Source organism: Mustela nigripes, chromosome 4 (assembly GCF_022355385.1).
Source record: "Mustela nigripes isolate SB6536 chromosome 4, MUSNIG.SB6536, whole genome shotgun sequence".
In the NCBI taxonomy this organism is placed as follows: domain Eukaryota; kingdom Metazoa; phylum Chordata; class Mammalia; order Carnivora; family Mustelidae; genus Mustela; species Mustela nigripes.
The window spans coordinates 129,219,324-129,242,039 of NC_081560.1; the positions used below are offsets into that span (position 1 = coordinate 129,219,324).

Here is a 22,716-nt window from a genome sequence, read left to right on the forward strand (position 1 = left end):
GAATCCTGGCACTGTGAATCTCTTCTGATGCAAGATTGAATTTCCCATTGCCATCTTTTCAGATAACAGCCCGCCGACAATGGAAACATATTTATGATGAATTAGGCGGTAATCCTGGGAGCACCAGCGCTGCCACGTGCACCCGCAGGCATTATGAAAGGTAAGAACCCCCCTCCTGGAAAGTCCTTGCCTAATTAAAAGTGCGCTCAATGGAAGAAGCTTCTGGTGAAGGATAAGATAAGGGGAAGTCTGAAGGACCTTTCTGGAAATAGAAAATATCCTCTGGCATTTTAGCTCGCATACCGCCTTGTGATTTTTTAGGGGACATGGCTTTCTCGGGTTACTGGGGCTAAAATTAGATGTTCTTTTGGTTTGATTTTTATCCTGTGGCCACCTATTTGACAATACCTTTTTATTTTTTTGTCCCCACAAGCCTAGATTACTCAATACATTCTCCGTAGGTTCATTTGCTGTGAGAACCTTCCGCTTCTGGAAATCCTAATTATGCACTGTTACCATGGGATTGCCATTAAACCGTATTGACATTGAAATGGTTTAATGTTGAATGTACTAATATTGAAAAGTAAGCCCTGCTTTAATAAGAAAATTGGCTCCAGATAAGATCCATTGGTTTTTCTCCCCATCTTGGTATTTCTTTCTTCTACGACTATGCTTTTGACCAAGAAAATCCTCTCTTGCCAAGCTTTGCATGGTTCAGTTTTCTAACACTTGCAGCTTCTCTCAGAAGGTGATGATCATGCAAATACGAGGTAATGCGCTATAAAGGTTGTCTCCACAGGAATGTTCCCTCTTTGCATTAGGACCGTTGTTGCCCACAGCAGTGCAGGTCTGTTAACAAATTCACGCATTATCCTTGCTCTCTGCTTCCAGTCCATTCTTAATTTGTTAGGGTTGCGCCAACTTCTTTATCCCTGGCATTTCGTTTCCCCGCTGACATGTTGACTGACTCAGCAACCTGGTTTCAAATTCAGAGCTTGCAAGATCCAAGCAGAGGGTGTGTGTGTCTGTCTGTCTGTCTGTCTGTGTATGTTTTAATAACGGTCATGGATGGAATGAAGTCAAGACACAGCTGAACAAACAGGCCAGTTAGCTTGCCAGTTTGAAAAGTAGAACAGAACTGCTAAGTGTGATGGCTGTTTTACAAGTCCATTAGCATGCCAGCTTCGACCCAGATCACCCACCTTTGGATCCTCCAGATAATGTTACCTAGTGGATCTCCTCTTAGTCATATTTTGTTGAGCTCAGTTGTATTTTTATCTGTGTTGCATTTAGCATAGAGCTTCTGTTCGCATAGCCATTCAGTGAAACTTAGAAAGTTTTTGTAGGTATAGTCATAGGAAATTAGGTTGGGTTTAGTACCCCATGAAAAATCCCCACAAAGTAGTAGCAAGAGATTGCCTTACTTGTTGAGTAACAACCCACAAGGATTTTTAAACATTGGTGACAGGGCTTAGCCTTCCTGTCAGTATACTACATCAGTTTTTCAAATGTGAGCATTATTTCTCTCAGTATTTAATACAAAAACCTATGGACATAACAGGGGCACCACTGAAATCCTAGTACAAAATAGCATTGGTATCTCAGGTGAGTGTTAAGTAAACAGCACTTAAGGGAACACATTCAGTTTGGTGTGGACTTACGAGTCAAAGCTTTAATCGGAGCATTTTCATTATAAACTCTGTCTGTATTTTTTTTTTAAGATTTTATTTATTTATTTGACAGACCGAGATTACAAGTAGACAGAGAGGCAGGCAGAGAGAGAGGAGGAAGCAGGCACTCCGCGGAGCAGAGAGCCCGATGCAGGGCTCGATCCCAGGACCCTGGGATCATGACCCAAGCTGAACGCAGAGGCTTTAACCTACTAAGCCACCCAGGCACCCCCGGTCTGTATTTTCAAAGGACTTCTATTCTGATAGTGAACACCCCCCCGCCCCCACCATACCTCCATCTGCAAATGTTCCCAACATCTGAACCATCAAACTTCAAGGACCAGAGAGTTAAAATTTGCAAAAAAAAGAGAGTGTATGTCAACTGCTAACTCACTCACCCAGTTAAAGAATAAAGAATAAAAATTAATCAAACATGTTACAGAGCGTCGCATGGTCAAAAAAACAGATTAGGTTTGGGATGGAAAAAGGATAGGATCCAATAGTAGAGTGAATGTATGTGTAATTAACTCAAGCAGTTATGTGGATAAACATAGCCTCAATCTTAAATGAAATACCAGGATATATTCTTTTGAAGACTGTGTACTTTGTTTCATGATTTACCTCATCTGGAGTAGTAGAATCCTAAATGCCTTCATTCCGTCCAATTGAAAAATTCTAGTCGAGATCCCTCAAATTTAGCTACTAGAAAACATTATTTAAGATTCTTTAAAAACGTCTCTTCTCTCCTCGCTCTTGGGAGTAAAGGAGTATTTCAAAAAGGTTTGGTCTCCCACTGGATTAAATTTTTTTGAAAAGCTTTGTCACCCACTCTTGCTAAATCTAGAATTTGTTGGGTCAGTGTGTATCAGTCAGGCTCCAGTAGGGAAAATAAAAACGACACCAGGTATTCAACAAAATGAATCTACTGTAGGGAATTACTGAAACAAACATGGTAAAGCACAATGTTAATATGGAGGAAATAACCACAGGCTCCCTAGGGTTAAGAGAATAGGAGAAAGGGGGTTATGGTGTTGCCACCCGGAAGTTTAGAGAGTATGCGTCACAGAGCTGGGGTTCAGATCCCTCCTGGGGAGAGGATCCCATCCAGCGCTAGTCGTTATTAAGCTCGGAGGTGGAGCACTGTGAAGCTAGGCTCAGACCTGAGGAGGCAGTGCTCCCTGGCTAATGCTGGACCTCAGGGCAAATGCCATAAAACTCTTCTGGGACTGTGACAGAAGCTACAGGCTGGAACCAACTGCTGCTGCTAAGTTACTGTTGGGTTGGCCCTGAAATTCACAGCAGGCAAAACAGAAAGAAGGAGCCTTTCCTCCCTTCCCCTGGCCTGCTTGAGCCCCATTTGCGGGACCCCAAAAGGAAGACAGCTGAAGAAAGAGGCATGTAATCTGCAGAATCTCGGTCCCAGCCACACCAAGCAGGGCACAGAAGAGTAATCTGGGGCTGAGACAACAGTCAACCGCCAAGTGGGACCCCCAATATGGAAATCCCCGCACAGAGCCAGAAACCCAGGTTAGAACACAGCTGTCCCGGGGCGATCAGCAAGGGCCTTCACCCTTCCTTGGATATACTTTCACTCGTTCACATTGCTGTGATCAGATGCAAGGGATGTCTTGAGTGGTGAGTAGTTAATAATAGTGAAGTACTAAAATTTGCAGATAATCGACTTTTTAAAAAAATGAGATTCCAGGGGGCGCCTGTGTGGCTCAGTTAGTGAAGCTTCTGCTTTCGGCTCAGGTCATGATCCCAGGACCCTGGGATGGAGCCCCCAGTCTCCCTCACCTTCCCCCTCCCCAGCTCATGTGCACTCTCGCTCACTCTCTCTCTCTCCAAGTAAATAAGTAAAATCTTTTTAAAAAATGAGAACCACTACAATTATACCAGTCTCACTCATTTTGAGCTGATCATGATCTGAAAGGAATCAGCCATGTTCCTGTGTGCTGTGCTCTGGAGAAGAGTCTGGGGGCAGCTGCTCTAGCTGTCTTACTTCTTACTTCTCTTTAATGGTTCTACCCGAGAAGGGCAGAGGACACTCAGATCCATCCCAGGGACGAGAAACAGTTCTGCTTTGGTCAAAGAAGAGGCTGGGCTAAAACTGTGCCAAGGGACTTGGCAGATTTCTTTCCTTCTCGCTAGGTATAGGCTACACTAACACAAAACAGACAGGACTAGACTGGTGAAGGGCCACCGTTTTCAAGAAGGTTCAAGAAGCTGCAAAAGATCAGGATGTTTTGGGCAAACATCTAGTCTGGAGATGCCCATAGACATGTTTCAAACCTTTCCCATCAGATCAGAATGACTGCGATCCTCCTGTGCAAGCAGTCTTCTCGTCTCCTTTTCACCCCGATATGCAGACGTGATCCTTTTCTTTTTTCCCTACTACCAGCTTCGCTTCCCTAGAAGATGAAGAAGAAATGAGTGATCTACTGTACATTATCCACTGATTTATTTTTCATGTGGTGCGGTTCATGTTTCCAGTAAATGTTTTCATTTTCCAACAAGAAAAAAGTCGCCGGTTCCTCAGTAAATATTACTTGTATATTAGTTGGGCGCTTTTGGTTTATTAATGAGTGTAATAATGAAAGTGTGGGTTGTTGAAAAGAATCAATGGGTGTTTTTATTTAAGGCATAGCAGAAACGGTACAATGCCTGTGAATGCATCATTGTCGCTGAAGGCCTGACTCGTCCAAACTTGCCTCTGATTGGTTTAAATCAAATAGGCCCAAGCACTTCATAAAAATGTCTTTGTCAGCCTGGTTTTGCTTCCAAACCTATTCATCTCTGTCAGTTTTTAATATTAGTACCAGGCTCCTGGCCATAGTCCATTAGTATTGTACTTAATTGCTCATGTTACAGCTGATCACCAATATAAAAAGCATTAATGTTTCCCCATCGCGAGACTGTTGCTGCGTGGATACCTCAAATTCAGCAGGGCTCATGAAGTGTGGTTATTCTGGAAACTTCTTTCTCAGGACTGATAGTAAAGTTACTGTAGGTCATAATGCAAAGAAAAATGCCCACCGCCAGCTGGGCAGGACCCTTCTAAATAGGACATTTTCTTTCTTGTCTGACTCTCCATTTAAGGTGTCCCAAGTCACCTTTCTGAGGAAAGGAATAAAAAGAGGAAAGGGGTTATCTTTATGGAATTCTCTTGGCTTGATTTTCTGGAATAGAGATTCACTTTAAAGCCTTGTGCAGATTTGTTTTCTTTTTTAGAAAAATATTTTTCAAGCATGTGCAAGAGGCAAAAAAAAAAAAATCTTCACACAGAATACCAGATTACTGGTTTGAATTTTCCTGAGCAAATTACATGGTGTACATCTGAGGAGCACATGAAGTTTTATTAAGGACAGAAAAGGGAGCATGAAGGCAAAAGGCCTTCATGATGTGCTTTACTGAGTATTGAGAAAATCAAGGTCATAAACAAACTATTTGTTTATACGGGAAATGACCAATGACGCTTCATCTTCTTACATACGTAATGCCCAGTTTCAAATTCTCACTTTTGCTTTTCCCATGAGCATTCCCCAGGCAAGACTGACCTGCCACAGGGTTGGGGGGCCTTCTTTTGCTGTGACCTGGGGTGAGCCAGACCCAGACCGGCTACAGCTGGGCAGAACCCAAATGATGGTCAGCTGAACCCCTTGCCTTTCTTCTCTGAAGGTAGAAAGCAGAGCGTGGGAGGGTCACATTTTGAGTAAATTAAATATGTGCATTAAGGTAAATGCCAAAAACATACCAAGTTCTGAGGAACTCAGCTAATCATGTTGTGAGGAAAAAGTCAAGAGGGCAAGTACGGTGAGTTACAGCTCTTTATGTCTAGGACATGACGCGATGTCTTCTTGCTCATTTTGTTACCCTTGAAGTTAATCAATACCCAGTTGAGAAAGACATGGGCAAGTTCTCAGCATTTGAGATCTAAGAAGTCAGTCAGTCAGTCTCTAGACCAGAGCTCCTCAAGTGAGGCTTTCTGACCTGTCTGGGCTCTTGTGAACAGAACAGTTACAGATGGGCGTTGTTACACTTACATAGCGATTTGCCAGAATAATTTTATGTCCATTGAAACTAATTAAACATTGGGGCTTATATTTTATGTACCTTGCTTTAAATTTCTTTTTTCTATTAATTCATTTTCATGAATTAGGAATTTTATGAAAGTGTCAGTTGACAACAGACAGGAAATTTAGAAAGGTAGTCCTTCCCGGCAGATCGCTGAAGAAGGCTCCCCACCACAGATCACAACCTCAGATGTTTATGGGGGAGGTGGCTAAGTGGGTGCAGAAGGCCAGGTAGGAGGGTAGGAAGCTGGCACACACGGCCAGGCCAGAGAGGCCCAGTGGGATCAGCCAACACCAGTGCCTTAGGCAGATGGAGTCTCAGTACTGTCAGACCTTCCATGATTTCATGATAACTTTTTTGTGAAGTCACCTGACTTACAAATACTAGATCCAATATTTCTGAAAATATTTTATACAAGTTAAAATAAACATACCTCAGGGTGGAGGTAGCCTATAGGCTGCCAAGTTCCGTGAGGACTGAACTATCTTTGGCACTATTCCAGTCTCCGTGCAAATGCCCTGTGGTTGCGGGGGGGCAAGAAAAAAGAGCCACCATTGACCGTGCTTTTCATCTAAACACTCTGCCACATGCTGAGCAAGACACCTTCTGTGGCTTCCCGTTGACCCAACCTTGCCTTCTGAGGTTGACTGGTTCTGCGCATGCCATTTCCTTGGTGATGAGCCTCTGTGAGCCTGGCTCCTCTCTCACTTCAAGTCCTCCTAGCTAAGCCTCAGAGCACAATTTATGGATTTTCACCAGCTTGGCCTGCTGTTATGTAGATACCTCCAATTTGTGTCACTCAGAATACCCAAAGCGATTCCAGATGTGGCATATCATACTTCTTGGGATGTGGCAGTATCAGTCTTTCGACATAGCCCAAGATTACGTTTGAAATTGGTAAGAAGCCCTCTCCCAGTGGCTGGTTTCTTTTTCTGGGGTAGGATAGTTTTGCCATTCGAGTGACTGCCTTTTTCCTTAGCTGCTGCCCTCAAGAGCCACTGGGTGTTTTTTGAACGTCTACCGTGTCCACAGTACCCTCTGAGATGATGAAAACCTATAAACCACAGGGTCTGGAATCGGGCTGGCAGTCAGTGAGGAGGGGCCCATGCTACTACGTTCCTGGCAGAGACTGCGAAGGGAACACCATACTGATCTCCATGAGCCCAAACTCAGCTTCAGAACTCCTCTTAGTATGGCACCCTGGGCCATTACTATTCATTAGAATCAGAAGGTGCTGTGATCCTTGGCTTACCTAACTTACCATACAATCTGACTCATAGTCCATAAATACATGAAGGAGGGTTAGATACTTCAGGCTATAAAAAATCTCAGGGAAGTAAGTAATTGCTACAGATAAGTTCAACAGGTATCAAAAACAGAGACTTTTCAGCTAGAATAAGCAAAGTCTTTCAGGAGGATCTAGAATTTGAACTGGATCTTAAAGAGTTTGGTTTTAACTTCAGAGGTCATTGTACATTGCCTAAATTGTTCCGCTGTAGAAATCAAGACCATAAAGATACTAATTTTGAGGGCAAGGCTCGTGGACTCTTGCTTTCCCGGAGTCTCCCCAGTGCACCCAGGACAGCATCATGAACATATCGGGGACTCAGAAATTAGGGGTTGAATGAATTACATTAAATCCAAACAAAAAGGACAGTTTGCTCTAGGAAATGTGTGTCAAGAGGTAGGGAATGAGGTGGTGGAAGAAGCTGTCTGGTGAATACAAAGGCCGAATTTCCAAACTGGATACACAAGGCAGGTATTACAGTTTATATTCTCAGGCTTTATTGGCTGCCTTGCCCCAAAGTCCAGGGGGTAAACCATGCCCCATCCTTCCCCATGAGCACGCGGGGTTGCCCATCTATGGACTCAGCTCCTTTCTGACCACTGGCTTGGTGAGAGGGGCTCTGGCCAATGGGGACGGCAAGTAGCACTTCAGCACCACTGTCACACACGCCCTCTCATCAACCTTTTCCCCAAGCCCACAGAAGGCCTCCTGGCTCTTATCCACAGCCAGCAGCCTGGGATAATCGAGCAAGGTGCCGAGACTCAGGCAGGCTGAGAAAGACCTCCAGAATCTCTCCCAAAAGGACAGTCCAATAACTTCATAAGCAAAAGCCTCCCTCTCACTCACTCAGCATGCTTAAAATGCTCGGATACTTTCCAAAGCCTGGATAGTTCTAGAAACTTTTAAAAAGGAAAACAAAGCCCTTGCCAGGCCCTGGAGTAGAAAAACTGGTTTCTGTTTAAAAAAAAAATAAACAACAGCCTTTGAAAAAGTCTCTATTTTAAAATTCTTAAATTTGCCTCTGAATGCAAGTTGTAATTAATAGAAGTTAGAGTTTACACTCTAGAGTGTAAAAACACCCTGGGGCACAAACTGATCAAGTGTGTGTGTCATGCTGTAAACTACAGCAAGTTCTTTGTTTGACCCAAAAAAAAAAAAAAAAAAGGCTTGCCAAACAGGTTTTCTTTGTCAGGCTCCTTTATTGTCTCATTTTTGTTTTCTCCCTACCTCCCCTCTATTCACGCCTTTGAACCTGGCTATAGTATTTAAGAACCTTTGCAGGTCCGATGTTTTATTGATAGTTTTCATCAAGCATGAATTTAAATAGATTAGGTGTCTTAGCCCCTTTTCTTTTTGATAAATAACAAGAGGTTTCTACTTATGATTTTCTGTCCTCGGGGCTTTATCATTAAGATTAAATAACTGTACTCGCAAGCATGCCACTGCACAAACATCTTTTCAATTACGTGAGTAGCAGATGCCTTCACAAAGGCACTATTGAAAATTCAGAGAGCCTCTTTCCAAAAAAGAAAGAAAAAAAGGATCAGATGATAGAAGAATGTAATTGTTTACCATTAAAATATATCCTTAACTCTTCCAGTGAAAACCTCTTGGAACATTTTGGTTTTATACAAGTTATTACAAAGTTTGATCAAAGTAATAAATGTTTGGGGGAATTGTTGAACATTTCAGAAGCTCTGTAACCTGTGGGATCTCACCTCCACAGGAGTTAAATGCAATAGTTATTTGCCTGTTTTTACATAACCGGCAGTGCCCGCCTTCATTTGTGGGGTGCTCGTTATGTTGAAAACACTGTAGTTACATTTGTCCATTATTCTTGATATAGTAATGTTCACCTGCCCTTGAAATGGATCCATGCAACTTCATTCGGAGCTAGTCATTGTTTTCTCATTGAGAAGAAGAGTTGCTGCTGGCATCGTGGGGGGCTGGGTGGGCTGATGGTCTGCATTTTCTGTTTTGTGCATGTATTTTAATCCGTGGGGCACAAAGTCAGCTTTCCTTAAATCCATCCCAACTTTCTACACTGTGGTCTTCAGTTGAAAGACAGTGGGGCTAACATCAGTGTAGACCCTCTTAGAAGTGGTATGGAGGCATCATAGAAGCAAAACACCTGAGGAGTTTTGTTCTAGCTGGAGAGGCCATGAGAACCTCAGCTGTGTGTGTAGATTAAGTGCTACAGACTGGAATTCATGGAGGGTAGATGCTTGAGCTTCTCTTACCGTCCACCAGCAAGTTGGACCTGATCCAATCACAGTTGCCACCTTTTAGAGAATCTTGGCCTAGTGATCCTGGCGTTTTGTAAGAGGAGCACTGTGCCCAGTGCCTGAGCCATAGGGCTGCTTCCCTTGTACTGGATTGACTCTTTGCGGAATGGCCTCTGAGAAAAGGAGAATGCTCACCCTGATTTTTTTAGCGCTTTGAGAACTTAGGGTTCCCTGAAGCCAGGGGTCATCGGTTCAGTATCTCCTGGTTGGTGGTGCTATTTAGACAACGTATGAAAATGCACTGCTGCCCTGCTGATATGAAGGCAGGCAGCTCCAAGAGGCCGGCAGATCTGTGTTTGAACTCAAATGCTGGCACCTAATAGCTTCATGCCTTTTATTAGTTATTTAACTATTTAACTCTGAACCTCAATTTCCTCATCCATGAGATGAGGACAAAATAACATACCTGTATATACTTTTTTTGTAATGGTTGAATGTAAGACATGCAAAATGCCTGGTATTAATGGGCACTTCATATGTGGCAGCTGCTATTAATGTCATAATGTCTATAATCAATACAGAAGAACCACCAGAATTTTCCCTCCCCACCCTCCCTCCTCACCTTTTCACCAAGATCCCATAGATCAATGTAACTCCAGTTCAGGGGGCCTACCATCCTCAAGCTACCTTTCTCACATTGACTATCCTTTATAGGAGTTAAGCCGCCATCTTGCTTGGGCCAAGCTCCAGATCCCTTTTTTTTCCACCCTCCTTTCTTTGCTTAGGGTTATAAGCACTCCAGGACCATCAAGGAAGCTGTCAGTCATTAGGCCCAACAAGCTACACTCCCACCACTTCCAGGGCAAAGATTCAGAATTAGTGCCTTCAAAAAACTTTCTCATTCATCTTCTACTGCCTCTCAAGTAGTGTTAGGCAGGTAGTTTTCACAAGAAAGAGCTCTTCTGAAGACACGTGGCCATATATTGTTGATAATAATGGGCCACATACCTTTTGGGTATCTCACACAGAATACAAACGATGGTGAGCTCATGGGCTAAGCTAAGTCTTTTATACAGAATCCGTGCTGCATTCTCCCACCACGTTCTTGGCTTACATGAGTCCGCCGTAGGCTCATTCTCTGTGGCCTGTATGTCAGCATGGACTCTGTCTCTGTGGTTTGATGCTCAAAGACTTCAATTCACCTCTTCAGCTGTTCGAGGGGGGTACTGGACATCTATTTCTCAGCTCTCTTGGTTACTGATATTTTACTTCTCACCCTCTGCACACTATTTTTTCCTGCTTTAGAGAAACTCACACCATAAAACCAAGGAGATCATTACCCAGAACCCACATCTTTCTCAGGAGGAGCTTGTCTTTTAAAAAGAACAGGAACAAAGTTTCTTTTGTACTCAGTGAGTGTTGTGACCACTGAGGAAACATCCCACTTCTATGTACACTGCCATAGTACATTTGTGTACTTGACCTTGGTTTTGGTCCCTGTCACCCAAAGGCTCTTCCACCATTTTGGTCATGATCTGGAACCCTGAGAGGTAAACCATATGTGGGAGTAGAAACTTTCTCTTCTTCTTGGATCCTTAACCAGTATGCATACATCACCTTCAAAAAAGAAAAATATACCTTCTATTGGCTCCATATTTGGTGAAAGATTGCTTCCCACACTTCACAGTGAAGTTATATTTTCAGTTTCTGGCTGAGAAGGAAAATGTCTGGCCAAGCCTTAGAATTTATCAACCCTGGAATCAACTTGGAGGTATAATGACTTCATTTGGGATCAGATCAGGTCTGAAGCCCCAGTGGAACCAATATGTCATTTCTTTTCTACGACTGTGAAAAAAAACCTAATACATGTAAGAATAGCAGTAGCATTTTTGCCCTGACACGCATACCAACTTTTTTCCCCTCTGCCCCTAAGATATTCTGTTCTGAGGGCACCAGGAGGTCTTTGGGCCTAGACTTTTTCACAGGTCTGATGCCTTTAAAGCGTCTACAGAGTAACTCAGGTGAGTTTGATGATCAACTACTACCCTAAAAATTTCCTGCTTTCTTTCCCCAATTCCCCAAATTGAATCAGTGTTAGACAGTATCATAATATCGTTTTGCAGAGCTCTATCAATAGACGGATTCTCGTTTCTCCTCCTGAGCGCTGTTGGCTCAGTGTTTGGGCTCCTAAGTTCCGTCATTCCATGCAAGCATGAATCAATACAGAAGATTATTAGTGGTTACTCGTTCAGATGCGATTTGACATTATTTTCCCTCTGCCTATGGGGAGAGAAGGGAGAAGGCCGCCTAATAAAGATGAAGAGTCTTTTCTTCTTTTGTATGAAATGCAAATGATGAGGACATGTGCCATCTACAGTTCTGGAGCGTGAGGCTGCTGGTTTTTGTTGAGAAAGAGAGGCAAGACCCCAGAGGATTTTAGAATTTGTAAATATAAAATTATCTGCCTTGGTGTTTAAAAAAAAATAATAAAAGGGAGAAAGAGTTGGCAGGTTGCCAGATTACTTACATTACAGTAATAGATTTGCTGACCCCTGACTTCTGCTGTAGAGAAATGTATTGAATTTTTCATAATATCAGATGAGGCAGATCTAAAAACCGAGTAGACGGCACACCATTATTTAACTTGAGATTTAACAAAGCTGAAATCTTTTCAAACCAGCAATTTCTTGTATGATGATAATTTAGTGGCTCAGATGCTAATAAATCAAGGTTATAATGCTATTGATTTGTTAATTTTAACTTGGGTTGATTTTGAGTCGTCTCTATTTTAAAAAAGGGGAAAAAAAGAAAAAAGAAGAAGAAGGAAAAAAATCTTGCTTTCACAGTGACTGAATTTAATAAGAATCTTGGTGATAGCAAAAGGCTCCCCTACTGTTTCTGCTTTGGGGTGGAAAATGTTATTCTTGTATTATTCCTAGGGAAAAATAAAATCTCATGCTGCTACAAATCTTATGCCTATGGAAAGATGTTATTTTTTAATACATGATGGCTTACCTATTTCAGGGCCATTAATGGCATCGTAAATAAGCATTTTGCTAATCTGAAATGTGAAATCTGGATAATAATAAAGGCCCATTTATCTGCCTAGCTTTCAATTCCCAGAGTAGATGTAGATCAGGGGTAAAAATCTCTCTGGATTTTCTAATGAATATATTGCTTCTCTTCCCCATTACTTCCACCCACCTAAAACCCAACCCACATTCTTAGAGTTGCAGCCCATTGAAAATATTTCTCCTGTGTAATGAGTTCTTGGGGGCAGGGGTGCATTTTTGCTTTTATCTGTATAGTTTGGAAACTGATTAAATCTTTGTTGTACTACAAATATTTGAGGAATAATCATCCGCAAGGCACAGGCATGTTACATTATACTAGATTCTTGATACAATACGGACCGCCTCAGCTTCCTGCATTGGGCAATGTTGACCTTAATATTGGCTAACCTGTTTGTAATGGTATCACATGTACGCTAAACGTTTAAATGTTCAGAAACCCATAATAGCTTTCGTCCTCTTGCGCTGTGAAAACTTCTAATAATCAAATGATAAGATCATATCCTGTGGGGTAATTGTGTTGTACCATGACAGGATAACTGAAAAAACATTCAGTGAAAATCTCACCGAACGGAAATCACTATATGAACAGTGATTGTTTGTGTGCTGGGCGAGACCGTGCCCTGTTCTTCAGGGCTTAGCTGGTCATTATTTCTACTTGTTTCCTTTTAGCTGCTGCCTTTCTTGTTTTATTTTGGGAACCTTTTTTCCCTGAGCCACTATAATTATCTTTCAGTGATTTAGAAGGGAGGGGGGAACCACTCAATTGACCTTTACACACACACACACACACACACACACATACACACTCTCACACTCACTCACTTGCTCACATAGACTCTCCCTCTGGAAACCTTGAACAAGCAAGGCTTGTGTTTGGATTCAGTTTTACCTTAGTCATGCCTCTTTCCAGATACAAGAAACATTTAATTCCACATTTCCTGCTTCTGGCTTTAGGCCTTTGACCAGCAAAGTGAAATGTATTTTTTAACTGCTGTCGGCCAGCCAGCTGCTGAGTTGAGTGAAGAAGAAAAAAAAGAAAGGAAAAAGAAAAGGCAAGAAAAAAGTGGCGGCGGTGGGGGGTGGGGAGGATGAAATGGAAATGTTGCCCTGCTTCTTGAATCTGCAAAGCTGTATGAGGAAATTCAAATCCCCTTAGCACCCACCCCTCTGGAGGGCCTGTGAGCTCCAACCCCAACCGTCAGAGCTGGAGGTGAGGGGTCCTCTGGGCCCAAGCTGGGTGTCTCCCACCCAGTTCTCTGCCTCCTCGAACCCTCTCCCCACACTCAGAGGTAACGGGGCTGTGCTTCCTGCGAGGAGGTCTCCTCAAGGTGTCGCCGTGTCAATGAGGGGATGAAGTCAGTGTCAAGGGTGGTCCCGACAAACAGCCACCGTCGGAATACCCAGACTTCCGTGCTGCTCAGGTTCCCATGGCAACCAAACACAAGTAAAACAAACCTATCTGTCCCAACAATTAAAAAAAAAAAAATGTTTTCATTAAAGTCTATTTAAAATATTTTTTTTTCCAATGTAAAATATTCGATGCCTTTCGCTCCCAGACAGAAATCCGCAACCTGCCGATGTTGAAAGGGGATCAAGTCCCCGGCAGAACTGTGCAGATAAAAGGGATTGGGGTAACGTTGGGGACTTTACAGACGAGTCGGGATAAATTCAAGTATGAACAAGATTGCTTTTTTTCTCTCTTCTTCTGCTTGGTTATGCTTTTTTATTATATAAACATTAACTGTAATATTACAGTGGGAAGCCATATATTATTTTAGTAAGTCTACACAGAGAGAACAGTTCCCAGTTTTAGCAGCTGTAACATGTTTAAACTCAGTTTGTAATGGGATCTGAAGATAACTATTCCCCATGGGCTGTGTTGATCTTCATGGCTGGCCCCCTGCCAGATGGAGGGCTCAAAACTATTATTCACGCCTCCTTGCACATACCTTGTCCGAGCATGCTCAGTAAATGAATTTTGTTTCTAATACGTTGTAAATTGGGATTTTGTTTTCCCATCATTTACTTGGTATTTTATTAAACGGTGAAATATTATCATAAAGTTGATACGTCTGTACTTGGGAACCTGTACAGTTGTGTGTATTGAAGGAGCTGAGGTGCGGATCTCTTGGTTAGAAACCACTTTCAGTGGCTCGCTAACAGATAGCCAAACCAAAGAAGTTTCTGCCTGGAAGTCTTAGTTTAAAAATAATTAGGGTTCCCAATATTTGAACAGATTTATGTTGTTTATAAGCCAAGTACATTTTCTTCATTGAGTCAACTTGTCTTATTTAAAACAAATTATGTTTGCTGTATTAAAGTTCATATTTGTAAGGCTGAGTCTTGTATTAATCCCACAGTGAGTCATTAATCATACCAAATGCATTATAAAAACTTTAATCACTGAAGTTGAAACTGAGATTGTAATGCAATCCATCCCTTTTAATTACATCAGCTATTTTTCCCTTTCAGATCAAGAGCTATGTCGCAAAGGGAAAACAGATTAAAACTAGAGCTGTTTGATGTTTCTCTTTTTAGAACAATTTTATGTACTTTGTTTTAAAAGTTATATAATTGAAGTGCTTGAATTTTTCAGCCCTCTGATTTTTGTGGCTTGAGTGGTCTGTCCGCCCTCCTCCTCCCCGGGGACCTCTTTTGTTTGGCACCCCAAAAAAGGAGATCATACTGGAATCCCTTACCCGCCTCAGAGCTCGGGAGAAGATAGCTAGCTTTCTCAGCCCCACTGTGCTTGCCTTCCATAAGCCTCTTTATCTTCAGTGTTTGGTCTATACTTTGACGTGGATGAAAATATAAACTTCAGAGGCAGGCAGAACAAGGTTCATATTCCATCTCTAACAAAAGGTGTGATACTTGGGCAAATTATTCAGCCTTTCTGGGGCCTCATCTGCCTCATCTGTTAAAAAGGGAGTGATACGGGTGCCTGGGTGGCTCAGTGCGTTAAGCTTCTGCCTTCTGCTCAGGTCATGGTCTCAGGGTCCTGCGATGGAGCTCCGCATCGGGCTCTCTACTCAGCGGGGAGCCTGCTTCCTCCTCTCTCTCTGTCTGCTTCTCTGCCTACTTGTGATCTCCGTCTGTCAAATAAATAAATAAAATCTTTTTTTAAAAAGGGAGTCGATAATGGTAGTCGTGGTCATAGTAGTAGTAAGAACAATGACAGTAACTCTCTGCACAGATGGGAAGATTACATGGAATAATCCACATAGTGTATCGAGGACATTAACCTGGTGCATACCAGTACCTCCCTGGATATCATCGTCATGAAGTCACGGGCTTTGAGTGTTTTGTTCACTGCTGCACCTCAGTGCCGTGAATGCGGCGCACTCAGTAGGTGCTCCATAAATCACTGCTGGCAGAACGGCAAACGAATGGCAGCCATCGCGAGTGTGGCTATTATTGCTGTGTTGTTGTTGTTGGCCCTTAGCCAGGTTCCATGAGCTGTGATGATGTTAACTTTGGATGCTTCCGTTGGTATCTTTGGTATATAGAGTTACAAAACCAGAAAGCTGTCTTGCAAAGGAGTGTTTTTAAGTTGTGAGGCACTGGTTTTAGACTGAGGAAGTAGAGCCCAGAGCTGTGGAATAAGTTTCTAGAAATCCACTGGTGTTACTGGAGATGGAGTCATTCAATAATCCGCTTGCATTGAGAAAAGAAGCTAAAACCCAGTAGCTTCGATGCTCCTGGAATTGCCTCCCATGATTGATCATCTCTTCTGCTATCCTTCCAGATTAATCCTACCATATGAGAGGTTTATTAAAGGAGAGGAAGATAAGCCCCTGCCTCCAATCAAACCCCGGAAACAGGAGAACAGTTCCCAGGAACATGAGAATAAAACAAAAGTATCAGCAACCAAACGCATCAAACATGAAATTCCTAAGAGCAAGAAAGAAAAAGAGAATGCCCCAAAGCCCCAGGAATCGTCAGAGGTGAGTCGCTGTCCTCCATAGAAATACCTCTGTGAGACCCGTCCTGTCCCAGGTCTTCCGGAGCCCTGCGTCCACAGCCGGGTCCCTGTGCCCCTGCAGCCCCAGACTGAGAGCACCCCCTCTCCCCCAGCTTCACAGTTACCCAGAGAGCGGATCTGTAGGTCCATTGGGGCCCTGGAAGGCAGTGCGTGATATTACATGGGATAGGCCAAGAGTAGGATCTAGAAAGAGGGGAACATCCTGTGGAAAACTGAGGGAAAACGCCAGCTTTGCGAGAGAAGGAACCAGAGCTTCAGCCCTGTGAAGCCACGGGACTCTGGTGTGAACAATGTGGCTTCTTTGCCATTTCAGAGTCAGTCTATCCGAGGAGCTGGTGGGCCTCGGAAAACATGCTTTGTGGGTTCTAGCAAGGAGGGATGTTGACACGAGGGGCCGTGTCTCTCCAGGACTGTCCTCGAACCTTCAGAGATTCCTTTGCCTCCTATAACTGACCCCTGTGCACCAGCCTTGGGTTGGGACCAACTTAGAAATATCTTAAGTACATATTATTTATAGGAGAATTTTGAAATTATTCCTCTGAAACCATTATTATCTCTCATGTTAACAGGTAGTTTCTGAACCTTTTTAAACCAGCCCCATTACCCACAGCCCCCACAGCTCTTTGGTAGAAGCCATTACTCGTCAGTGTATAGCTAGGCATGGAGGCTGATCTGGGCTCTGTTTCAACATGAATAATAAAAAATCCTGCTGCCCATTAAAAAAAAAAAAAAAAAAAAAAAAAACTTAGCAGCAACATTTGGAGACAGCATGTTCTAGGATCCAACCCCAGAGGGAATTTTGGTGCTGATATTAAACACCCCCTAAAAATCAGGTTTATAATGAACACATAAGAGACTCTCTAATTAAACACTGGCTCAAAACACACACACACACACACACACACACACCAGCCTCCTAACTAGAAATTAATCTACCCAACTGACTCCTGAGTAAGAAGATATTATGAATACCAAGAAAAGACTTTTGTGTTGCCTTCATTTTTGTTTCATAATTATTCTAAGCTTTAGTGATTAAAAAAATGGGGGAAAAAGATGATGGAGAGAGATTTCTAAACATCTGCAAGCTTGCAACATAAATGGCCAAAAGCAAGGAAATTCCAAGTTAAGGCTCACATTCCATTCTTCCTTTATCCTGTTGGCCTGCTGATTTATTACAGGGTTTTGGATCAGTGAGTTCTATTAGATACCATATGTACAGCATTGCCAAAGCACCAGAGGACAAACTGAGGCCAGAGGCCAGCTGACCTTTGAGTGGCTCCACTGTGGAGACGGAGTTTGAAATTGCTGTTTTTGTGAGGTGCGGGAGGGATCCTCCGCCCATCGCCCTGAAGCCCATCAGTGTGGGAGATGCCTGTCAGCAAGAAGAGGGCCGCTCCCTCTGGCTCACAGAAACCCTGAAAACCCTCAGGCTCCCTGTTTCTTAGAGACCCCAGTGCCTCGGGGCATTTTAAGTATCTGGCAGGTCAAAGGGTATCATGATCAGGTCATCTGATCGACTTGGAATCTCACACCCTCTCCAAGTTGACCTTATGGTAAGAACTGCTCCCCACGTCCAACATAGACCCATGTGTTTGACCAGGTGTATTTCTTCTTGTTGACTGTGCGTTGGGGGTTTGGATTTTGTTATTGCCATTGGTGTTTTTATTGTCTTTAATTTTTGATATTTTCAGTACACAGCAGTAAACACAATGGAGATAGGAGGGCTTATAAATCCCTTCCAGCCAAACCCACTGTCTTCAGGTCATTGGATTGCAAGTTGCCTGGTGGGAAGGCACAGTGTAACCTGTCAAGGCAGATCCTAAAATGCCTAAAAGGGGTCCTTTGCTTTTTTCTGCCTAGCTTTCAGAGATTCCCTAACCTGTTTTCCAGTGACAGCCACAGAACTCTGTAACCAAAGGCCTGGGTCACAGAAACTTCAGTGAGACTGAGTATCCCCTGTAGCTTCACTTCAAACCACAGCCCCATCAGAAACTAACATTTAAATGCAATTTGCCTTTTTTCCCTTGACGTACTCATTTTTCTGTATTTTCATGTAATGCATAAGCTCAAGAGACCAGTGATGATTGTTAATGTGGAACAAGAAATGATATTTGTCATGGAAAAGGCAGATATTAGTACAAAAGAGAGAGAGAGGAAGGGAGGGAGAGAGGGAGGGAAGAAAAGAAAGACAATAAGCAAAAGCTCTCAGGTCTAACACATGCCTAAAAGACAGGGACATCTTCGAGCGGATTTAAGGCGAAACATCTCTGAAAGGGTATGATTCCTTAAAATGTTTATTTCTATGCATCCCTCCACCAGAATCCTCAATCTTACCCAAAGATGTTAATGTGTTCAACACTTCTTTTCTTTAACAAAGAACAACGATTAAGGGATGAGATGCAGTGGAGCTGGAGGCAGGGGGGTGCTTGGGAGAGAAGACCAGCTCAATTCAACTATTTTGTGACTGTTCCCTAAGACATGTCAGGACAGAGTGACAGTTTTGAAAGGGCCCGTCAGCCAGCTGGGTCACAGATGGAAAGTTAAAATGACCTTCTAAGGTCAAACTTTGCACAGCTACATAATGCAATGAATGGGTCAAATTGTGCCCATAACCTCGGTCAATACGGACACATAAAGAGCATCCATCTCATTGACTACGGTGTATTCCAGTGAGCAGAAAAGCTGTATTTGGGGCGGTGCTCACTGCCTGAATTTTGATGACTTCATTTTTAGCTTTAATAGAAATGTAGTTTGCTGCAGCCTAGAAGGACTTGGAGTCCTTCTGTCCCTCAGGTAGACAGGCTGGTGTTGCATCTGCATAATTTTCCAGTATTTTAACATTTTTTGCATGTCATATGGTGCTGAGTAGAAATTAACACTTACGCGTTGCTAATTTTATGCATCGTACTGAACGCCCTGGGTTGGGATTTGCTCTCTCGGAGAAAGGCAAGGGATTCTAGTAAGTTTGTTGGTTGTTGTTGACGTGGGGTTGGTTGGTTTTTGAAAGAGAGATGCTTAAAAGAAAAAAAAAAATCTTTCTCCAAAGTGTCATAAAGCACAACATGTAATTTAAAACCCATTTGGATAATTGACTGATTTGACAAGAAAACAACCTCAGAATTAAACTATATATTAGAATCAAGGAGTGATAAGATAGTATGCCAAGGATACAGAACACTTCGCTCTCCTGATAGGTGTCTCACAAGGGACTTGAGTGAAATATGCATTTCTGCCCTAATGTTTCTGTAATTTAGATTTCTTTGTTTAGAGCTGTGGTTGGGGGATAATAAAGCTTTACAGAAACTCCCTGAGCTGATTGACAAGCCTGTTTTCAAGAAAAACTGCTGCGTGTAATATTTTGTTTCATAGCAAAAGTGTCAATGCATTTGGCTTCCTTCTGACTGCCTTTTGAAATATTTTATCAGGTTTCATCAGAGCCAGAGAAGGAACAAGAGACGTTAAATCAGAAGACCGTCACTGAGCCTCTCCCGGCAGCGGATGTGAAGAAGAAAATGGAAGGCTACCAGGATTTTGCAGCGAGGCCCCTAGGGTCTAGAGCAGACCCAGAAAAGGACAGCGACACAGATCAAGGTGCCAACAGTGAGAAGACAGCAGAGGAGGTGGGAGAGAAGGGGCCCGCTCCTCCACTCCCCAGTGCCCCCACGGCCCCTGAGAGGGCTCCGGCGCTGGGCTCCGGGGCTGGCAAACAGTCCCTCACTTCCCCCAGTGCTCTTGTGGACTCAAAACAAGACCCCCAGACCTGCTGTTTTACAGAGAACCCCGACAGTGAACTCCAAGAAGCCCCCTTCCCTGGCTTCGCCACGACGCAGCCCCCCCTGGCCAACCAGAGCGAGCTGGAGGATGACAAGCTGCCCGCGATGGCGGACTACATTGCCAACTGCACCGTGAAGGTGGACCAGCTGGGCAGCGATGACATCCACAACGCCCTCAAGCAGACCCCGAAGGTCCTCGTGGTCCAGTCATTTGACATGTTCAAAGACAAAGACCTGACGGGGCCCATGAATGAGAACCATGGACTTAATTACACGCCTCTGCTCTACTCAAGAGGCAACCCCGGCATCATGTCCCCGCTGGCCAAGAAGAAGCTTCTGTCACAAGTGAGTGGGGCCAGCCTTTCCAGCAGCTACCCCTATGGCTCTCCACCCCCTCTGATCAGCAAAAAGAAACTGATGGCCAGGGATGACCTGTGTTCGGGTCTGTCCCAGGCCCACCATGGCCAGGGTCCCGATCACATGGCGGTCAGCCGGCCTTCGGTGATTCAGCACGTCCAGAGTTTCAGAAGCAAGCCATCGGAGGAGAGAAAGAGCATCAGTGACATTTTTAAGCACGACAAGCTCGGTCGATCGGATCCTCACCGCTGCAGTTTCTCCAAGCACCACCTTAGCCCCCTTGCTGACTCCTACGTCCTAAAGCAAGACATTCAGGAGGGCAAGGAGAAGCTCTTGGAGAAAAGGGCGCTCCCCCACTCCCACATGCCCAGCTTCCTGGCCGACTTCTACTCCTCTCCTCACCTGCACAGCCTCTACCGACACACTGAACACCATCTTCACAACGAGCAGACATCCAAGTACCCCTGCAGGGACATGTACAGGGAATCGGACAACAGCTCTTTTCCTTCCCACAAACACCAAGAGAAGCTCCACGTGAATTATCTCACGTCGCTGCACCTGCCGGACAAGAAGGCAGCGGCGGCAGAAGCCCCCACGGATGATCAGCCCACGGATCTGAGCCTTCCCAAGAATCTGCACAAACCCACGGGCAAGGTCCTGGGCCTGGCCCACACGGCCCCGGGGCCCCAGGAGAACAAAGGTGTCTCCCAGTTCCAGGTCATGAACAGCCAGAGTCGGGACTGTCACCCCAAAGCCTGCCGGGTTTCGCCCATGACCGCGTCGGCCCCAAAAAGGTACCCGGAGTCGCTTTCCCGCTCGGGAAAACCTCACCACGTGAGACTAGAGAACTTCAGGAAGATCGACGGCATGGTGCACCCCGTCCTGCAGCGGAAGGCCAGCCCCCAGAACATTGGGGCCGCGCGGCCCATCAAGCGCAGCCTGGAAGATTTGGACCTGGTGATTGCGGGGAAGAAGGCCCGGGCCGTGTCTCCCCTGGACCCGGCCAAGGAGGCCTGCAGCAAGGAAAAGGCCGCCTCGGAGCCGGAGAGCGAGGGCGGCAAGGCGGCGCACGGTGGCCACGCGGGGGCCGCGTCCGAAGGCCACAAGCTCCCGCTCTCCTCCCCCATCTTCCCAGGTCTGTATTCCGGGAGCCTGTGCAGCTCGGGCCTCAACTCCAGGCTCCCGGCCGGCTACTCCCATTCTCTGCAGTACTTGAAAAACCAGACCGTGCTTTCTCCGCTCATGCAGCCCCTGGCTTTCCACTCGCTTGTGATGCAAAGGGGGATTTTTACATCGCCGACAAATTCTCAGCAGCTTTACAGACACTTGGCCGCGGCCACCCCCGTAGGAAGTTCGTATGGGGACCTTTTGCACAACAGCATTTACCCTTTAGCTGCTATAAATCCTCAAGCCGCCTTCCCTTCCTCTCAGCTGTCGTCCGTACACCCTGGTACAAAACTGTAAGCCCAGCTCTGCCCGGCCTCCTGCGCTGCGGCGTGGCTCACGGAGCTTCCCTCCCAACCCTGGGGGGTGCCGGTTTGTAGAATTAGAAGTCAGGATTTCTTCTAATCCGGGGTTGAGATCAGTCCCAGCCAAAGGAGCCACCAAGGGGAGGTGAACATACCTGATTTTTCTGGGACGACTCCAGCCTTGGCTGGTCAGTCTCGAGCCCCTTCCTACACAGATGCCCTTGGACCTACATGGTTCGCTTTGCACGAGGGTCTCGTGAAGGGACGTTATGTGTACCCGGGAAGAATTTAGAAGACCCCGTCTTGAGTTCCGATGGTAAGAAAAAATCGGGGAAAAAAAAAAAAAAAAAAAAAAAGTTGGGGGGGCAGGCATTTCACAGGAAGGGGCAAGGAAGACTGGCAAGAGTTTGCCAAGGGATGCCCCTCTTTTCCTAAAACTCTCCAAGTTTCAATCAATGCAATGTATAGTGGAACTTCAATAGATCTTTCCTTTTGACACTATTAAACAATCCAGAGAAGTAAACACTGTTAAAATGACTGTATATATTTGCTTCTTAAAACTACCCGTATCACTGTTTGCTCACCTAATTTATATACAGGTAGTTCCATTTTCTCCCAGTTACTTCTTGTCTTTTTTTTCTTTTTCTTTTTTTAATTAAACAGTATCGCTTTTGTTTGCAGGTCTTTTGGTTTTGTTTTGTTTTGTTTTGCTTTGTTTTGTTTTGTTTTGTTTTGTTTTTGAGGCTGACTGACTGTCCTAGTTGTTGATGTGTGTTTGTAATTTTTCCACATCTTATCATTTTG

At 44.3% G+C, this 22,716-nt stretch overlaps 1 protein-coding gene across 2 annotated transcripts in view; it reads left to right on the forward strand.

Moving 5' to 3' along the window:
• Positions 1–22,592, forward strand: part of ARID5B (AT-rich interaction domain 5B) — a 174,606-nt gene extending 152,014 nt beyond the window's left edge. For both annotated transcript variants that reach the window (XM_059397486.1, XM_059397487.1), the window contains 3 exons: positions 63–160; positions 16,077–16,275; positions 19,739–22,592. In XM_059397486.1, coding sequence (XP_059253469.1) covers positions 63–160; positions 16,077–16,275; positions 19,739–21,907 — 2,466 coding nt within the window. In that variant the 3' untranslated portion in view covers positions 21,908–22,592. The remainder of the gene's footprint in view (positions 1–62; positions 161–16,076; positions 16,276–19,738) is intronic.
• The last annotated feature ends 124 nt before the right edge of the window (positions 22,593–22,716 follow it).